The 20,369-nt window shown below is 40.1% G+C and overlaps 2 protein-coding genes across 2 annotated transcripts; one reads left to right on the top strand and one right to left on the bottom strand.

Moving 5' to 3' along the window:
- The first annotated feature begins 14,859 nt into the window (after positions 1–14,859).
- LOC107806767 (CRIB domain-containing protein RIC6-like) lies at positions 14,860–16,558 on the top strand. The gene is made up of 5 exons (XM_016630998.2): positions 14,860–15,041; positions 15,147–15,298; positions 15,424–15,524; positions 15,608–15,704; positions 15,984–16,558. Exons 2-5 carry the CDS (start codon positions 15,244–15,246, stop codon positions 16,415–16,417), a joined length of 687 nt encoding a protein of 228 aa, XP_016486484.2. The 5' UTR covers positions 14,860–15,041; positions 15,147–15,243; the 3' UTR covers positions 16,418–16,558.
- A 352-nt stretch (positions 16,559–16,910) lies between these two features.
- On the bottom strand, positions 16,911–18,826 carry LOC107814957 (uncharacterized). The gene has a single exon (XM_016640461.2). The coding sequence runs from the start codon at positions 18,470–18,472 to the stop codon at positions 17,099–17,101; it is 1,374 nt and encodes a 457-aa protein (XP_016495947.2). The 5' UTR covers positions 18,473–18,826; the 3' UTR covers positions 16,911–17,098.
- Positions 18,827–20,369: the final 1,543 nt, after the last annotated feature.

The following is a 20,369-nucleotide window of genomic DNA, read 5'->3' as shown; positions in this document are numbered from 1 at the left end:
GGCGAACGAGTCGATGAAATTTTGTGGTAGGTTGTGATACCAAATCATTGCTCCCTTCGAGAGGGTCTCTCCGAATTTTTTTAACAACACAGATTCGATTTTATCGTCTTCTAAATCATTTCCCTTGATGGCACATGTGTAAGAAGTGACGTACTTGTTGGGATCAGTCGTTCCGTTATATTTGGGAATTTCGGGCATATAGAATTTTTTGGGGATTGGTTTTGGGGTTGCGCTCGAGGGAAAAGATTTTTTTGAATCCAACCCTTTTATCATTGGTTGAGCTCCCGAGATCTGATCGACTCTGGAGTTATATGTTTCTACTTTTTTATCGTTGGCTTCGACCGCTTTGTGAGTTCCTTGAGCAATTTAGCAATTTCGGGAGTAGTCCCCGATTCTTGCTCATTTGACTTCACTATGGCTGGCTCCGTTCTGTGGGTAATTTCTAGAGGTGGATTGGACTCCAAACAAGTGGAATCAAATTAAGAAGCTTGAAAGAACAACTCTTCACTATAGGAGAATATGGTACTTGAATTACAATGTTAGCAAAAACTCTTTTTCTACAGAAATGATAACCATCCCTTTATAGTAGAGGGATCTTACTTTAGATATAATTAAAAATACATAGTGGGAGACCCATGATAAATCAGCTTTTTCACAATTCCTGCCAAGATTCTCTCCTCCAGTGGGATTGCAACGACTTCCTGTCTATAAGCTCGATATTGACTCGAGTTTTCGGTCTTGCCTCGAGCTCTCGATCTTGACTTGAGCTCGATTCTGACTCGGACCCTTGAATTGATTCGGGGTCAATGTTGGTTGGTCTCTGGATCATAAGCTCGACAACTTTACTTTGCATCATTGTTCGATTTGGATTCGAGCTTGATAATAATATCGAGCTCGACATTGATCGGCCCCTCGGACTCGAAGCATGTTTGTACCATCTTCGGAACCCACCTCGAAGTCTTACTTCGATAGATTATGTTTCGAAGTCGATTAATCGTACGAAAGCCGAAATCTATTTCGACCGTATACAATGTGATATGTAATAAGGTGACTAATTATACGCTGTCATTAATTTACCGTAATCTGTTTTCTTTATTTTATTGTAACAAATAATATAAGCAAACTCACAAAGACAAAGTTACCATTTTCTTGGCCATGACTTCATTTGCAAATATAAATTGAAGTTTAGCCAATAGTAGTATTTGTAAATACTGAACTTCAAAATTTGAAATACGAGTGATATATTGAAAATTTTGATTTAGAAGCATTTCAAGTAAAATAGTAATTTTGACTTTTTTTTTCCAAATAAAATTTATGTCAAATACAATTTGAACTTCAAACTTTACCCAAATATTGTCCAAGCGCCTACTGTTTTTACTTTGCTTCTAACCAATCCCCCCCCCCCACCACCACCACCACCACCACCAGTTTGCACAAACTCAGCTTTTAAAATTTTCTAAAATAAAAAATTTAAACAAACGCCAAGTGTAAAGTGCTTAAACTTAATATTTTGTGAAGCGTTTTGTCTAACTATTAAAACAGTAGCACTACCTTTTTCCAAAGGGATTTTTTCTACAACTTTCATACATTTTTTTCTACCCAGTTATATACAACTACAATATCATACCACTTAAATATAATTTTTATACAATATTGTTTACCCGAAAAATAGATAGAATTGAATTTATACGTAGCTCCGAGGATATGTGGCGTAACTTAACACAAAATGCAAGGATAAATAAAAAAGTGTAAATATAGATTGGGGAGAATGCTAAAATAGATAAGGTTATCAGGAACAATGAATCTCAGGATTCAACAAATAGAATCAATCTAAGAAATCTGAAAGAAAAGTTCTTTTCTGTAGAAGAATATAGCCATTTTATTACAATGTAAGCCTTGAAAAAACTTATCCTACAGAAATAGTAACCAAGCCCTTTTATAGTGGAGAGATTTGGCTCTAAGTATAATAAAATAAACATTTAGTGGGAGACCCATGATAAGTCAGTTTTTCCATAATTTCTGCCAAGATTCTCTCTAGTGGGATTGCAATGGCTTTTGTCCGTGAGCTCGATCTTGCTTAGAACTCTCGATTTTGGTTTGAGCTTGATTTCGGCTCGAACTCATGATCTTGGTTCGAGCCCGATCCTGGCTCGAGCCCTCGAATTGATTCGAGGTCAATGTCGATTGGTCTCTGGATTGTCAGCATAGTAGATTTTGATTCGAGCTTGGTAATGATATCGAACTTGACACGAATCGGCCTCCCCAGGTTCGAGGATAGTTTGCTCCACCTTCGGGATCTTACTTTGATAAATCATCATTTGAACTCGATCGGACGTGCTAAGGCCGAAACCTATTTCGACCGTATACAGATAGTCCCCTCGTTTCTTAGAAAGAATGTGGCGAGAAACGATATGATTTTTTAACAGCTCGATCGGATTATATCCTGTCTTTTCCATCGGGTTCGACCATGATGCATCTGGTAGCTATCCCGTCGGTTTAGTCTTTCAAGGCATTTAACGCATGTCAGGCGGTGGTCGGCCACTGTTGATATTGAACCGCCATCGCTTGGACCTATAAATAACCCTTTCTTTTATCTTTTACCATTTTTACATCTTCTATCTTCGAAATTTCCCAAGTTCTTCTTCGTACTCTCCATCTTACCAGTAAATCTGTGATTTCTTTCCGCAAAAATCCCTCTTCAATTCTACCAAATCTTTGTCCCTTTTCTTCTAATCCCCACCTTTGAATTCTAAAATGGCGAAAACGTCGCAAACCATTCCTCAGAAAGAGAAAGCTTCATCTTCACAGTGTGCCGCCGATGAGACACCGGCAGAACCACGACCTGAGAAGTGTGTTCCCGAGGCGCGTGTCCTTACTTTAGATTTTAAGGTCGATAAAGGTTCATCGGTCCCTGGCCGGTGTGAGCCTGTATCGAGGTACATGTGTTCGATAACCGAAAAGCACCTCGAACAGCTAAAGAAAGATTGCAATTGGGGTGAGAAAGAAATAATAATTCCTACTCCCGACGAAGATATCACTTCTTACGTGAAAGGGTTTTTGAATGTGTATACTTACCCTTTCACTTTGGGTCCCTTTGATTCCGTTATTATTGACTTCTGTCGACAATACCAAGTAACCCTAGGCCAGGTCCATCCTTCTTTGTGGCGGATCATTATCCTGATCCGATATTTTGTGAGCAAGATCGAGGGGATGCCGTTCACCCTCGATCATCTTATCCGATTGTACCGTCCTCGACTTTTTTGAGGGGGGTTAATAAAACTCTAGCGTCAGGCTACCAAGGCTCTGTTCTCGAGTATTGACGAGGACAGGGACCGGGGTTGGATGGGCAGGTTCGTTCGAGTAAGGACTTCGGACCTGATCCCGACTGAAAAGATGCCCTTTCCCGAGGAGTGGAATATAAAACGTAAGTGTGATCTTGCTGTTACTTCTATTTTCTTCTTTCATTTATTCTCTCATCGACACTCCCCCTTCTTCTTGATGTAGCGGTTCCCTGGATGCCCGGAGCAATCCCCGATCTTAAGAACTGGGTACGAGCCCTTGTTTCGACCTCCACATACGCCGAGCGCTCATGGCGTGATTTGTCAAAGTGTCGGTGGGAGGCCAAAAATCACGGTAAGCTCATTTCTCTGACTCTTTGATGATCCGAACGAGGCGCTTTTCAAAATATTTTATTAAGGTTTCCCATATGCAGGTTTGGGTAAAGACGCGGTTTTGAGGCGCTTGCCCAATGAAGAGGGAATTTCGACCTCTGTCCCAAAGCCGGTGAAGGAAAATAAAAGGAAGAGAGCCTCGGTTCCCGAATATCCAAAATCAAAGAAGAGAACGGCTCGTAAGCCGAACAAGAATGTCATTCCTTTGACCGTGGAATCTGTTCTGCGTCTAAGGGATGAAGATGAAGAAGAAGAAGAGAACGATGAGTGCGCTCTGGCAGTCCGAACGAAGAGAACCACCGATGCCTCATCACCGACTGGATCGATGATGCTCTATGAGGCTCCGCCTCGAACTGAAGATATGCCGGAGAAAGATTCGGGTAGAGTCCCCGAACTATCGGATATCGAAGACGCATCAATTCAGAGTCAACCGGAAGGGGATATGATCGAAGAGCCCCCTCGAACCCCTTCGAACCGAGGGGAATGCTCTAGGCGAGCTATTTGGGGCAGCAACAGTCGAGGATTCGCCTACCTTTCCAGCTTTTTCCGCAAAGGTGATTCGGGAAGCTCAAGCTCTGGGAGCCCTCGATCTAAACAGGCCTCACAATGAAGAAGATCCCCTTCGTGACCTGTTTACCGGCATTGAGGACGTTGCCGATGCTGGTGATGAATCAGATCTTTTTCACGGATTGCGGCAGGCTTTGAATCAGGTGAGCTTTTAAAACTATTTTGTTGGTACTATCTTCATGTTCGTTTTTCATTAACTTCGCTTCTTGTTTCTTTGTAGGCAGCGGCAGTTCATCGAGAACAATATTCTCGGTCCCAGAATGAGCTGCATCGATATGCGGCCGACCTACAACGGGCTACTGACAAGAGGAACTCCCTTGGACTCTCCATAGGGCAGAGAGATGAGGAAATAAAAGACCTCCGTGCTGAGCTCGCTAAGGCTTATCGAGATTAGACCGATTTGTCTGAGCAGGTAATGATGCTTTTGAAAGCCTATGGGCTTGATACTGGAACGATAGCTAACATTTCGGTCTCACAGCTGCAGTAAGAAATCGAGATGATCGGGAAGCTTCGTGAGGAGCTCGACGTGATAAGAACGGAGTCTTTGCGGTGGAAAGAAGGTATGGACCGCTTTGCTGCCGAAAAAGAGACTGCTCGAGCCCAGTTATCATCGTCCGAAACCCAACTTCAGAAGATGAAGGTAAAAGGCCTGGTTCAAGCAAGGAGAATTGAGGAGCTTGAGGCTCGGTTGGCCTCTGTACTTGCCAAGGCGGAATTCGATGCCGAAAAGGCAAAGGCCGATGCGGATGTGCTCGTGGCCGTCTATCGGACCGATGCTGAAGCTGCCCAAGTCCAGGCAAGAGAGGCAGCCGAGTTCGCCGATATTCGAGTGCATTGGGTCGCCGAACTTGCTAAGTGCCGATCCAGAAGGGAAACTCTCGAGGAGATCCAGGCCCGTGGCTTCGATCTCGTTAAAGAGATAAAAAGGGCCAAAGAACTCGAAGTTGATGCTGAAGCTCTAGTTTTAGATGGCGATGATGATGACGATGAGAGCAAGAACGGATCTGAAAATGGGGGGGATCCTGATAAAGAAGAGACCGCTCCTGGTCGAGAAGTTTAGTTCTTATTTTTTACGTTGTAATCTCCCATGCAGATAAATTTGTATATAGACATATCTCCCTTTTTGCCGACTTGCTTCTATTTTCATTTCCCGTCTGGCAAGGACTTTATTCACGCCTTATGAATGTTTTCACAATGATTTAAACAATTTAATCAAGTTTGGACTTCGTAGCTTCTGTAACCGAGCGAGCGCTTACTCAAAACTTGGGGCAACGTAGCCCTTTAGGCTTATTAGTTGTCAAGGATTCGATCTTGAAGAAATATAGCCCGTAGGCACAATGGTCGAGTGAGTGTTAGCTCGAACTTGAAGTAATGTAGCCCATAGGCTTAATGGTCGAGTGAGTGTTTGCTCGAACTCGAAATAAAAATAGCCCGTAGGCTTAGTCGAGTGAATGATTCGAACTCGAAGTAATGTAGCCCGTAGGCGTAATGGTCGAGTGAGTGTTTACTCGAACTCGAAATAAAAATAGCCCGTAGGCTTAGTCGAGTGAATGATTCAAACTCGAAGTAGTGTAGCCCGTAGGCGGAATGGTCGAGTGAGTGTTAGCTCGAACTCGAAGAAATATAGCCCATAGGCGTAATAGTCGAGTGAATGATTCGAACTCGAAGTAATGTAGCCCGTAGGCTTAATGGTCGAGTGAGTGTTTGCTCGAACTCGAAATAAAAATAGCCCATAGGCTTAGTCGAGTGAATGATTCGTACTCGAAGTAATGTAGCCCGTAGGCTTAATGGTCGAGTGAGTGTTTGCTCGAACTCGAAATAAAAATAGCCCGTAGGCTTAGTCGAGTGAATGATTCGAACTCGAAGTAATGTAAACCATAGGCTTAATAGTCGAGTGAGTGTTTGCTCGAACTCGAAATAAAAATAGCCCGTCGGCTTAGTCGAGTGAATGATTCGAAGTCGAAGTAATGTAGACCGTAGTCTTAATGGCCGAGTGAGTGTTTGCTCGAACTCGAAATAAAAATAGCCCGTAGGCTTAGTCGAGTGAATGATTCAAACTTGAAGTAATGTAGCCCATAGGCTTAATGGTCGAGTGAGTGTTTGCTCGAACTCGAAATAAAAATAGCCCGTAGGCTTAGTCGAGTGAATGATTCGAACTCGAAGTAATGTAGCCCGTAGGCTTAATGGTCGAGTGAGTGTTTGCTCGAACTCGAAATAAAAATAGCCCGTAGGCTTAGTCGTCGAGTTTATCTTAATTCTGATTGCATAATAAATCTCAAAATAGAGGAATTTTCCTTGGATATAAGACTCCGATAAAGAAGAGAACTTTCTTCGCACGTTATTATAAGCCTGGGTTCGGGCCAATCTATATGAGCATGGTTCGCTTCGACCATTTGGCTCTTATAATTTTTCTTATTGGAACCCTGTTGTTGTGAAATAACTTTCTTGCGAGACCTCGGATATTGTTGTAAAAGCTGCACGATCAATGGTTGCCTCATTAAAAACCTTGCCGAAAAACCCATTTGGGATAAAACCGGTTTAAGGGAAAAAGAGTGCAACGCATGATTCCTAGCGAGAGACCCGTCTTAGCCCTTGTTCGGACTTCTGCAGGGGTCAGTTTTGAGATATAAACGGATATGGAAAGGTTGTACCTTAGCAATAGTACCTTTTTAGATGTGATACATTCCAGGTGCTTGATAGTTGTTTGCCGTTTATAATGCCGAGCCTGTACGATCCCTTTCCGATGTTCTCGAGCACCTGATATGGTCCTTCCCAATTCGGTCCTAGTTTTCCTTCGTTCAGATTTCGGGTACTGATGGTAATTTTTCTCAACACAAAGTCCCCAGGCTTGAAATGGCGGAGCTTGGTTCTTCGATTATAATATCTTTCGATTCGCTGCTTTTGGGCGGCCAATTGGACGAGAGCAGCTTCTCGACTTTCGTCCGATAGTTCGAGGCTTGTATTCATAGCCTCGTTATTTGATTCTTCCATCGTGAATCGAAATCTGGCACTGGGTTCACCCATTTCGACTGGTATCAATGCTTTGGACCCATATACTAAGGAGAATGGGGTCGCCCCCGTACTGGATTTTGACGTTGTCCGATATGCCCAAAGGACTTCGGGTAGGATTTCTCTCCATCTCCCTTTAGCGTCGTCCAACCTCTTCTTTAAGTTTTGAATGACAGTTTTGTTTGTTGATTCGGCCTGCCCATTCCCACTGGGTAGTATGGCGTCGATAGTATCCTTCTTATCTTGTGGTCTTCGAGGAATCTTGTTACTTTGCTGCCAACGAATTATTTTCCATTGTCGCATACTATTTTGGCAGGAATCCCGAATCGGCATATGATATGATCCCAGATAAAGTCTATAGCTTATTTCTCTCTTATTTTCTCGAACGCCTGTGCTTCAACCTATTTAGAAAAATAGTCAGTCATAAATAAAATAAATTTGCCTTTATTTGGGGTCGATGGCAGAGGGCCGACGATATCCATTCCCTATTTCATGAATGGCCATGGGGATAGGACCGAGTGGAGTTGTTCTCCGGGTTGGTGGATCATCGGTGCGAACCTTTGACATTTGTAACATTTACGAACAAATTCCTTCGCATCTTTGCCCATATCGACCCAATAATACCCTGCTCTGCTTATTTTTCGAACTAACGTATCGGCTCTAGAGTGATTCCCGCAATTACCCTCGTGCACTCCTGTAGAATATAATCGGTATCTCCCGGACCCATGCACACTGCCAAGGGTCCATCGAACGTTCTTCGGTACAGTGTTCCGTCCGGAGCCAGTGTGAATCGAGCAGCTTTAGTCCGCAGGGTTCTGGAATCCTTAGGGTCCTATGGGAGTTTTACGCTCTCCAAGTATTCAATATACTTATTTCTCCAATCCCAGGTTAAGTTTGTAGAATTTATTTCGGCGTGACCTTCTTCGATTACCGATCTCGAAAGTTGAACAACATTCCCCGAATCATCTACTTCGACCGATGACCCCAAATTCGCAAGCGCATCAGCCTCATTATTCTGTTCCCGTGGTACATGCCGTAAAGTCTATTATTTGAAATGGTTCAAAGTGACAAGCAGTTTATCTAAATACCTTTGCATCCTACCTTCTCAAACTTCGAAGGTTTTGTTTACTTGACTCACCACCAGCAAGGATTCACAATTGGCTTCAATGACTTCTGCTCCCAAGTTTCTAGCTAGCTCGAGACCTGCAATCATGGCTTTATACTCGGCCTCGTTGTTAGTCAACCTGACAGTTTTAATAGATTGCCTAATAGGTCTACCCGTGGGTGGTTTCAAAACTATGCCCAGCCCGGACCCTTTTACGTTCGAAGCTCTGTCCGTAAAAAGGATCCATACCCCCGATGATGTACCTAATTTCAACAATTCTTTTTCGACTTCGGGTACGAGTATTGGCGTGAAATCGGCCATGAAGTCTGCTAAAATTTGAGACTTGATGGCCGTGCGAGGTTGATATTCGATATCGTACCCACTGAGTTCGACGGCCCATTTGGCCAGTCGGCCTGATAACTTGGGTTTGTGCAAAATATTATGAAGCGGGTAAGTGGTTAAAACACATATGGGATGACATTGAAAGTACGGCCTTAACTTTCTTGAGGCGCTTATCAGTGCAAGCGCCAATTTTTCTGAGAGCAGATATCTAGTTTCCGCTTCTCCTAAGGTTCGACTCGTATAATAAACGGGGAATTGTGTACCTTGCTCTTCCCGAACTAGGACACCGCTTACGGCGACTCCCGATACTGCTAAGTATAGAAAAGGTTTTTCGTCTATTTTTGGAGTGTGAAGTAGTGGTGGGCTTGATAGATATCGCTTTAGTTTCTCTAATGCTTGTTGGCACTCCGGGGTCCAAGCAAAATCGTTCTTCTTTTTGAGTAGAGAGAAATTTTTTTGACTTCGGTCAGATGATCTTGAGATGAACCGGCTTAAGGCTGCAATCCGACCTGTTAGCCTTTGTACGGCCTTCACGCTGTCCACAACGATGATGTCTTCGATGGCCTTGATTTTATTGGGATTAATCTCTATTCCCCGATGTGATACCACGAGCCGAGGAACTTGCCCAAACCGACCTCGAAAGCACATTTCTCGGGGTGGAGCTTCATGTTGTATTTCCTTAAAATCTCGAACGTTTCCTACAAATGTGTCAAATGGTCCTCTACACACAGGGATTTAACTAACATGTCATCAATATAAACTTCCATTGATTTTTCTATTTGTTCTTCGAATATTTTATTTACTAGGAGTTGGTAAGTAGCCCCTGCATTTTTTAGCCCGAAGGGCATCACATTATAACAATACGTTCCATATTTGGTGGCAAACGAAGTCTTTTCCTGGTCCTCCGGGTTCATCTGGATTTGATTATACCCGGAATAGGCATCGAGAAAAGTGAGGGTCTCGTGGCCAGCCGTGGCATCAATCATGCGATCGATGTTAGGCAGCGGAAAGGAATCTTTGGGGCATGCTTTGTTCAAATCCTTATAGTTCACACACATTCTAAGTTTGTTCCCTTTTTTAAGGACTACAACTACGTTGGCTAGCCATTCGGGATATTTCACCTCCCAAATAGACCCTATTTTGAGAAGCTTGGTTACCTCGTCCTTTATGAATGTGTGCTTTCTCTCTGACTGGGGTCTTCTCTTTTGCTTCACCGGTCTGAACCTGGGGTCCAAACTTAGCCGATGCGTCGTTATGTCCAGTGGGATCCCTGTTATATCTAAATGGGACCATGCAAAACAATAGATGTTATCGATAAGAAATTGAATGAGTTTATTCCTGAGTTCGGGGCTCAACCCCGTTCCCAAGTATACCTTTCGCTCGGGCCAGTGCTCGATCAATATGACTTGCTCTAGCTCCTCGATTGTTGATTTGGTGGCGTCGGAGTCATCGGGCATCACGAAAGATCGAGGGACCCTTTGGTCATCATCCTCTTCGATTTTTTGGTTGTCTGGTTGGGTCGAAGCCGATGTCTGTGATTGCTATTTGGTGTCCCGTTCTCCTTCCGGGCCCGATCCTTTTATCGGCGAAAGTGAGGACATTGGTTTAGCTTCATCGACGGTGAACATTTCCTTTGCGACTGGCTGTTCTCCGTACACCGTTTTGACACATCCCGATGTCGGGAATTTGAGGGCCTGGTGTAGGGTCGAAGGCACAGCTCTCATGTTGTGGATCCATGGCCTTCCGAAAAGGGCGTTATATCTCATATCGCCTTCGATCACGTGAAATTTTGTTTCCTGGATGGTCCCGGCCACGTTTATTAGTAGGATTATCTCACCCTTGGTAGTTTCACATGCCATGTTGAACCCGTTCAGGACCAGATTTGTGGGTACGATCTGATCCTATAGGCCGAGCTGCTCTACTACCTTCAATCGGATGATGTTGGCCGAGCTACCTGGATCGATTAATACACGCTTAATTTTAGTTTTATTCATGAGTACAGATATCACCAGTGCGTCGTTATGAGGTTGGATGACCCCCTCTGCATCTTCATCGTCAAAGGACAAAGTCCACAAGGGTGCATAATCTTGAGTCCGAGATCATTTTTCCCTCACCGTCGATGTTTTAGTGCGTTTAAGTACTGGTCCCTGAGGGGTATCGATGCTTCCGATGATCATGTGGATGATGTGCTGCGGTTCTTCTTGCTCGTTTTGCTTGCTGAAATCCCTGATTTTAAAATGGTTCTTCGCCCTATCACTTAGAAATTCTCGAAGGTGCCCTTTGTTAAACAAGCGAGCTATTTCCTCCCTTAGTTGCTTACAATCTTCAGTTCTGTGGCCATGGGTATCATGATATTCGCACGTTTGATTGGGATTTCTTCGGGTAGGATCGGTCTGCATGGGTCGAGGCCATTTAGTGTCTTTGATGTGTCTGATGGCTGACATGAGAGCGGATGCACCAACGCTGAAGTTATATTCCGATAATCGATGTGCTTTTATAGGATCGACATATTTATCGAAGCCTCTCTTACTCATAAGCCCCCGAGAACTTTGTCCTCGATCAATCCTTCAATTTTTACGAACTGCATTGCGTGCTGAACCGTTATTCACCCGATCCGTGACGTATGATCGATATCGGTCTCTGTTCGACCTTCGTTCTCTGTCGCTCCCTTTTTGGTTTCTAGTAACTGTCCTGTTCTGATGAACGGGTCCGTACGGAGCTCCCAACTGATCATCCTCGACCCTAATTTTCGATTGATATCGGTTGTGTACGTCTGCCCAAGTTATCGCTGGATACTCGATCAAATTTTGTTTCAGCCGATGTGATGTTGTCGAGTTTAGCTCGTTCAACCCTTGGGTGAAAGCTTGTACTGCCCAATCATCCGTGACCGGGGGTAATTCCATGCGTTCCATTTGAAATCGGGATACGAATCCCCTTAGCATTTCATCCTGCCTTTGCTTTACTTTGAAGAGGTCTGATTTCCTTGTTGCAACCTTTATGGTACCAGCATGTGCTTTTACGAACGAATCTGCTAACATGGCAAAAGAATCGATGGAATTCGGCGGTAAATTGTGGTACCAGATCATCGCTCCCTTCGAGAGGGTCTCCCCGAACTTTTTCAACAACACGGATTCGATCTCATCGTCCTCCAAATCATTGCATTTTATAGCACATGTGTAAGAGGTGACATGTTCGTTAGGATCGGTCGTACCATTATATTTGAGAATTTCGGACATACGGAATTTTTTGGGGATTGGCTTCGGTGCCGCACTCGACGAGAAAAGGCTTATGTATGATTTTTTTTGAATCAAGCCCCTTTATCATTGGTGGAGCCCCCGGGATTTGATCGACTCTGGCATTGTACGTTTCCACCCTCTTGTCATTGGCTTCGACTCATTTTTTGAGTTCCTCGAGCAATTTAGTAATTCCGGGAGTAGTCCCCGATTCTTGCTCGTTAGATTTCATTCGTAAGCTGGCCCCGATTTCTCCCGCATTTTGGGTGTCTCGGGCTACGGATCGAGTACCGTCCTGAGTGCTTCTTTCCGGTTCGGAACGCTGGTTCGCCTCCAAAGCTATTTGTGAATTGACATCCAATGGTATTCTGGCTCGAATTTCCGGTACTTCAATTCGAGCCTCGGGTGCCAAGCTATCGTTAATTGGCCTTTCGGCCCCGGGTGCCAAGTTGTTGGTTTCATCTTGAAGGCCGGCTTCTTAATCGATCGGTGAAGCCATTTGATTGATGGTTATTCATAGCTGATCCGAAATTCAAGATGTTTTCGGAAATAAGTGCAAAGCACAATGGCGTGTTTTTTCAGATTTGTATCAAATGACCACTATTATCCTCGGTCCCACGGTGGGCGCCAAACTATTTACCCGAAAAATGGATAGAGTTGAATTTATACGTAGCTCTGAGGATATGTGGCGTAACTTAACACAAAATGCAAGGATAAATAAAAAAGTGTAAATATAGATTGGGGAGAATTCTAAAATAGATAAGGTTATCAGGAACAATGAATCTCAGGATTCAACAAATAGAATCAATCTAAGAAATCTGAAAGAAAGGTTCTTTTTTGTAGAAAAATATAGCCCTTTTATTACAATGTAAGCCTTGAAAAAACTTGTCCTACAGAAATAGTAACCAAGCCCTTTTATAGTGGAGGGATTTGGCTCTAAGCATAATAAAATAAACATTCAGTAGGAGATCCATGATAAGTCAGTTTTTTCATAATTTCTGCCAAGATTTTCTCTAGTGGGATTGCAACGGCTTTTATCTGTGAGCTCGATCCTACTTAGAACCCTCGATTTTAGTTTGAGCTTGATTTCGGCTCGAACTCATGATCTTGGTTCGAGCCCGATCCTGGCTCGAGCCCTCGAATTGATTCGAGGTCAATGTCGGTTGGTCTCTCGATTGTCAGCATGGTAGATTTTGATTCGAGTTTGGTAATGATATCGAACTTGACACAGATCGGCCTCCCCTGGTTCGAGGATAGTTTGCTCCACCTTCGGGATCTTACTTTGATAAATCATCGTTTGAACTCGATCGGACGTGCTAAGGCCGAAACCTATTTCGACCGTATACAAATATGTCTTTTGTATATTTGTATCTGATTTATACATAATAAAAACAAATTTCATACAACTAATTATATATTATACAACTTATCTACAACTTTCATACATTATTTCTACTCAATTATATATAACTACAATATCATACAACTTAAATATAATTTTTATACAATATTGTACAACTTTCATACAATATTTAAATAAATAAAAAATTAACAACTGAATACAATTTTTCTATAATTTTACTACAACTTTACTACAAATTCGTAAGTATAATGTATGTCATGTCTTCTTCTTCTTCTTCTTCTTCTTCTTCTTCTTCTTCGAGTTTCAATTTGAAATTCAGCCAAAATCAAGTCTAATCTTCACCAAAACACCCTCAAAATTGAGATATAAACTCCAAACAATATTCTCAATTGTTTGCAACAACACCCAGTCCAAACAAATAATGGTTTTTGAAAACCCTAATTCGAATTCAAAGCTTCAAAGCTTTTTAATGGCTGTTAATGGTGGAGAGTCAAACACCTTTCAAAATTTATTGATTGACAATTTCAATTTGAACACCAATTGTGCAATATTACTGGAATTTTAACACTAATTGTGCAACACCTTCAGCTCTACGTTACTGGAATTTCAATAAGCATGGAATTGCTGCTCTCTTCTCCTTTGCTCTTCGTTGTGCTTGTGTATTGTTTTAGAGTCTAAAATATTATAGGGTAGAGTACAAAGAGGACTCACTATGCTACAAGGAAAAACAATAGAATGAAGAAAGGACGAATCAAACCAGTTCCATCAAGGCAACAACCTAGAAGTTTTTTCATCAGGAGACGAATAATCATAAATTAAAATAATTGGTAAATTTGTATATAGAAGGGGAGAGAATAAAGACGGAAAACAATTGATTACTAATATAAAGGGATACTCATATAATTTTTAAAGTGTATATAAATGGTAAATTTGTATATAGGGTGTAATTAAATTAAAATTTGAGTATGAAGTAATAAAGTTTCAATTAGTGAATAGGAATGTAAAAATTTCTTTTCCAAAAGCTACCGCCTTCCCTAATTAGCTAATAGGACTAGAACTTAGAAATATTAAGTAGGAAGCTGGATAAAATACTACGTAGTATTTAAAATGGCTAAGAGGAAAATTTCACCAATCTTATATCTTTATTTGAAGTAGATTTTTTTTTTTTTTTTTACGTTAAAAAGAAACTACTGTACTTATTACAATGGGATAGAGAAAGAAAAAAGTTTGAATTGCAACATCTTGGTAATTGAGCCATTCCCTTGAGAGCGAGGAGGATTGACATTCATTAACAAGAATATTGTGCGACCATTCGATTTTAGTGGCTTTTATCTTAGGTTTCCAAAGATTGGCAAGTCAATAAAACCATAGAGATTGAAGATAAATAAATAAAACCATAGAGATTCAGAAGGCAAAAATTATAAAACTCTCGTTAAATTAATAAAATGAAAAGTTAGAAACTAAGAAACTTAATTTCCGTTCCTAAATTTACGATAGGCTTCTGGTTAGCAATGGCTTGCAATTCATTGCCATTGAATGGATGAAAGGATTGCTTTAACATCATTTTGCTTTATGATAATTAGAGAGGAGTCGAACCTAAAATTCTTTTTTGAGGGTTTGAGTCCATTTCTTGATTTATATCTGAATTTTTGGGTTTCTTTTTCCCAATCCGCTATTTGGTCATTTTGAGCTACCCCATTTTGCTGAATTCTTATATATTTCATTCACTTTCTTCCATCCTACTGAAGAAGGTTAATTTCTAATTGTATCTTCACTACTTTTTCTTCTTATTTTGTGAATGTCATAATATGAGTTTTGAGTCATAATATTCTTATCTTCACCTTTATTTTTTCCAGATTCAAGAAACAAATGCATGATTTTTGAGTGAAAGAGACATCTTCTTTAGTGGCATTTAGAAGAAGAAAAAGTTGTAGACAGTATTAGCAGCTGAGGATGGCCACAAAGGTGAAAGGCCTCTTAAAGGCCTTAGGTATTTCTCAGATATTTGGTGAGCAATTATCCTTCATTTAATTTCCTTACTTTTTATTACTATCAGTTTTCTCTTTGTTGAAATTATTGGGTTCTTCAAGGTAATTAATTGATTGATTAACAAAAATGAACATGATATTGCAGAAGGGGAAAAAGAAGCAGAAATGCAGATTGGTTTACCTACAGATGTAAAGCATGTTGCCCATATAGGATGGGATGGACCATCCGTTGAATCTCCCAGCTGGGTAATTAAACTATATTTTCATAGTTTTATGTTAATGTTTCACATGTTTGTTGGATCATCATCATCAACTAATATGTTGTGCAGATGAAAGAATTCAAAGAACCAGGAAAATTTCATACAGCCCCTTTGGGTCCTCCATTAGATCCTAATGATCATCCCGATATCAAATATGTTTCTGAAGGTAAGTTTTCTGTCACACTTTCCATTCTTCTCTTCACTTTCCATATATATAGTTAACGTACCTGATCAGATTAATGATCCACACCCCTGTTTCTAACTCGACATATATATAGATAGATAGATAGATATCAAATTCTGTTGTCTACCTCTGCTTATAATTTTCACATCACAATAGACACATCTCTATCAACCAAGAACCTTTGAATTATTTTACTGAATAGAACTTTGCATGAGAGGATGCCCTTGTTTTCATTTGTGTACAATTGAAATTGAACTGCAGATGCAAACCAAAAGTACAAAAATGCAAATTCTTCATTACCAGATGACCAACCAGAAGTGTCAAAGACATCTAGGCGCCATTCTTCATCAGAAACTGGGAGTGGGAGTACTTCTTCTCCAAAGAAAGAGTCCAAATCCAGGAGCTCCAGGCGACACACCAAAGAGTCGTCCGATGGTTCAAGGTCAAGCCGACACAGCCGCCCTGGGTCAGGAGGTGGTGGCTCTGATTCTCCAGCAAGGGACCTCCCGGACATACCCAAAAAAACACGGCGGAAGAAATCCAAGGAGGATGGTGGAGTGGGGTCCGGCTCGTCCCGAACCTCTAAATCCAAAGCCACCACCTCTTCTAGTACAGCACCAATGGATAATGGAACAGACACAGGATGTGAAAGTTCCATGTTAAGTTCAAGAAACTGTGAGATAGAGAAAGAGTAGTGGCATTGTTTAAGAAAAACAAAGAATATAAGATGGACTCGAAATCAGTCAATTTTTTGTGTAGTTTAACTTAAATCTGGCCACCTGTTTTGATATACCAAAATTTTCCTATACAATGATTAGAACCTATTTACAATCTAACCTTTTGATGCCTTGTTTGCAATGTAGATTCAGTTTCCTTTTTCCTAGTTTTTTTCCCTATTTTCCTTTTCTGCCATTCAATTACTCTGAAGTCTGAATCTAGTCATAGCACAATACATCATTACCCTGTATCCAACTTACATTTGCTACTTAATTAATGTAGTAGTTTGTCATCATTGTCCCATGTAGATTTTCCCAATGATAATATAACAGTAATATATGATTTGTCCTTAGACAATACACTGGAAAACATAACTTTCAGGTCTGGCAATCTGTTTCGCATACACCACAGACAAACATTGCAGTTAAAAACTGAAACAGAAAACCAAGAATGTTACTATATGCAAATTCCTTAAATTAAGAACTTAATAATTACATCTCTTGGTTGCTTCTCTTTGAACCCCAAAAAGAAAAAGAAAAAGACAGAAAGTAAATTCTACTAGAACCCAAAAAATCTTCTATCAACAAGTGAAACCAGAACAACAGTCTAAAATTTTCCTAGCCTTAAGTCATCAATCAGTATAAGTCCAAGATTATCTACTAGCACAGGAAACACAAAATTCCAATAAAAATAAGAACATATGAAGCAGGTAACAGTGAAGATGCTCTAGAGAAAGGGACATATTTGGGAACATCAGCTTTGTTACACAACTTTAGTTGCCCCAAGCTACCACTAACATTAGAAATTCTCAAGTCTTCATCTGCACAAAGATGAGGGTTGCCTTCCAACTTCAACTTTTCTCCCACTTTGGAGACAAATTGTGCAGAGAATGGAAGTTTTCCACTCAAATTGTTGTTTTCCAAATGCAACTCATTAACATGTTCTAATGCCCCAAACTCTTCAGGTAATGTCCCTTCCAACTTGTTATTATCAAGCCCCAAATAGCAAATCTTTTTCAAATATACACCCATAGAAGCAGGAATATTCCCAGTTAGTCCTGTTTTTGATAATCCTATCCCTACAATACCCCCAAGATTCTCCCATATTTCTGGAATTTGCCCTCCTAGCAAATTCCCACTCAGATACACTTCCCTCAAACTAGGCATCTCTGCCAAAAACAATGGAATCCCAAAATTGGCAAAATGATTGTAACTCAAGTCCAAAAACTCCAAACTCTTCAAACCCTTTAAACTTTCAGGAATTTTCCCAGACAACTTGTTGTAGCTAAAGTCAAGCTTTAAAACTTGAGTCAAGTTTCCTATAGACTCAGGAACATTTCCTTCAAGCTCATTTTGACTCAAATCAAGAACCCTGAGTTTCCTCAGTGTCTTTAACCCCACTGGAATTTCACCACCAAGTTTGTTTCTTGAAAGTGTCAACTGCTCTAAGTTGATCAAACCACCAACCCCATCTGGTATTTTCCCAGAAACAGCACTTCCACTCAAAACCAACCTCCTCAAACTCGTCAAGTTACCAACTTTTTCACTTACAGCCCCAACAAGACCCGGGTTCTCCATAAAAACCAGCTCCTCAACAGAAGGCGGCAAAGATCCAAAGTCAAACAAAGAAACCTCATTTTCAGTGAAACATTTGTAAACAAAGATCTTTCTGAGGTAAGAAAAAGGAGCAAAAAGGGAAGCATTTAGAGTAGTATTAGGAGTACAAGGTGGGTTAGGAGCATAATCTGAAACATAACCAAGACTAATCTCAGTTATATGAGCAGTAAATGTTGTGTTTGAGTTTTCTTGAACAAAGTAGTCACAAACAACCCCATGTGGAGAAGAGGAGCAGAAATCATCAGGAAACAGAGAACGCCACGGGATTTCAGAGTTAATGGACTCAAGAACATTGTACACTGATTCTTGTTCCACCATGTTAAGAGCAGGCTGAGAAAACACAAGAGTAGTGGACATGAAAACCCAGAAAAAACAAAAGTTGAGAACAAGAACGGAGAGTTTTGGTAAGAATGTCATGGTTTTTGGTTAGAGAAACAAAACAAAAAACTGTGAAGTTTGAGAAGTGACAAGAAAACAGTGTATGATAATAAGGGTATTTAAGAGGGAGGAGAAGAAAAGAGGATGTCTGTCTTGAAAAATGAAAGAGAAGGGTATCAAAGAGACAGGTTTTGTTGCAGAGATTTGCTTTACTGTTAACATGCTACGTTCCTTATGGTCAAATGACCGATTTGCCACTTTTTTGTTTCTTTAGTTGTCTGTCCTTTAAAGCTTCTGTACATTTTTTACAAGTATTTTGTCTTCTTTGTTGTTGCGTGAAGAAGGATGAGAAAAAGAGGTCACATGCTTTTCCTCTTCTTCAACGACAGTCAATGTAGTGAATTATTCATTTATCATAATTTTTCTATGAATAGCAAACAAATTAAAAAGGCTTTTATGAAATGAAACTTTACTACTCGTACTTGAATTTTCATATGTCATCTCAATAATTAGATCTTTCACCAGCAAGTTAAATTCCAACCATTGGTACCAATTTCATGTGCAGGTTATAAAATAATTCCCAAGTTGACATAATGATATATATTATACATAATCAGTCGTTGGTATGTGTACGAATTATGTTAAACTTATGCCCAAATTCACTTGACTCAATTAAAATTTGGACTTTGGATGAGTTAAAAGACAAGTTCATAAATGTGGCGTGAGCTAACTCCCTTTGGTCCTACTTATATGTTGTTTAACGTTTTGAGCTTTTCGGCACAATTGTTAAGAAAACCAGTTATATCGTCATTTATTATAAGGTATTTGGCTAAATTATCTTTGTCTCCTCCTTAAATGAGTAATTAATGATCATAAATTCTTGGATGAGTAAAAGTAGAATTTTTTTTAAAAAAAAAAAATTCTTTTGGGTATTCTAATGCGCAAATATTTTTTTGCTACAATGTTTTTGCAAAAGTAAAATAAAAAAGATACTACTCCCTCCGTTCACTTTTACTTGTCAACTATAGACTGTGCACACCCCTTAAGAAATAATAAATAAAGTGCATAACTTATCATAATATCTATATTAATTGATGCATATTTTTAATAGATTTGAGAAAATGATTTGAAATGAGTAATTAATACTGTTGGTATAACATGAAAAAAAGAAATTGTCTTCTCTTGATATGCTAAAAGTGACAAGTAAAAGTGAAAATCTATATTTAGAATACTGGACAAGTAAAAATAAACATAGTGAGTATGAGAGAGTGATACTCAAATAAAGTGAGTACTTTCTTTTTAGAGTATATTATATTTAAGAAAAAAAAGAAGAAATAGACTGGTACTTGATATTGCATTAAAACGTGATGTAATAGTCCATTTATATTCCAATGAGATGGCTTATTTATTTGTTGAGATAAGTGATAATTACACTGATATCACATATTCAAATCCTAATTACAACATTAGGTGTAAGTCCGCTCCAACACTGGTGAACATGATAACCTTAGCAATATGTAGGTTAATAGATTCGGTTACCACCAATACACAAAAAGTGAGTCAATGTATTACAAAAATTTAATGCCATATCTACTATAAGAAACGAGAAATAAGCATAAAATTTGTAATTAAGAAATTAACGAGAAAATCTATTTGATTATCTGATACTTCCTCTCTTTATTTTAATCAGAAGATAGAAACACCATTGCTTATGAAAAGGGAAAAACTCCATTTTTTATTGGAGTATTTATCGCAGGAAGCAACAAATAAGGAGGGGTAAAAAAGACTTTAGAGTAAAAGGCATACAGTTACGGCATTTGGCAATGTAAGGGGTCAATGCCAATGATCAGTCCAACACAGACTACCATTTATACCCCTAACTGAACTCGCACCCCCTATACCCCCAATTTTCACTCTATGAACAGTCGATTTTAAC

The sequence above is a fragment of the Nicotiana tabacum genome, chromosome 19 (assembly GCF_000715075.1).
Source record: "Nicotiana tabacum cultivar K326 chromosome 19, ASM71507v2, whole genome shotgun sequence".
In the NCBI taxonomy this organism is placed as follows: Eukaryota; Viridiplantae; Streptophyta; class Magnoliopsida; order Solanales; family Solanaceae; genus Nicotiana; species Nicotiana tabacum.
The sequence above is the reverse complement of the archived record's forward strand: the minus strand, read 5'-3'. Positions and strand labels throughout refer to the sequence as shown.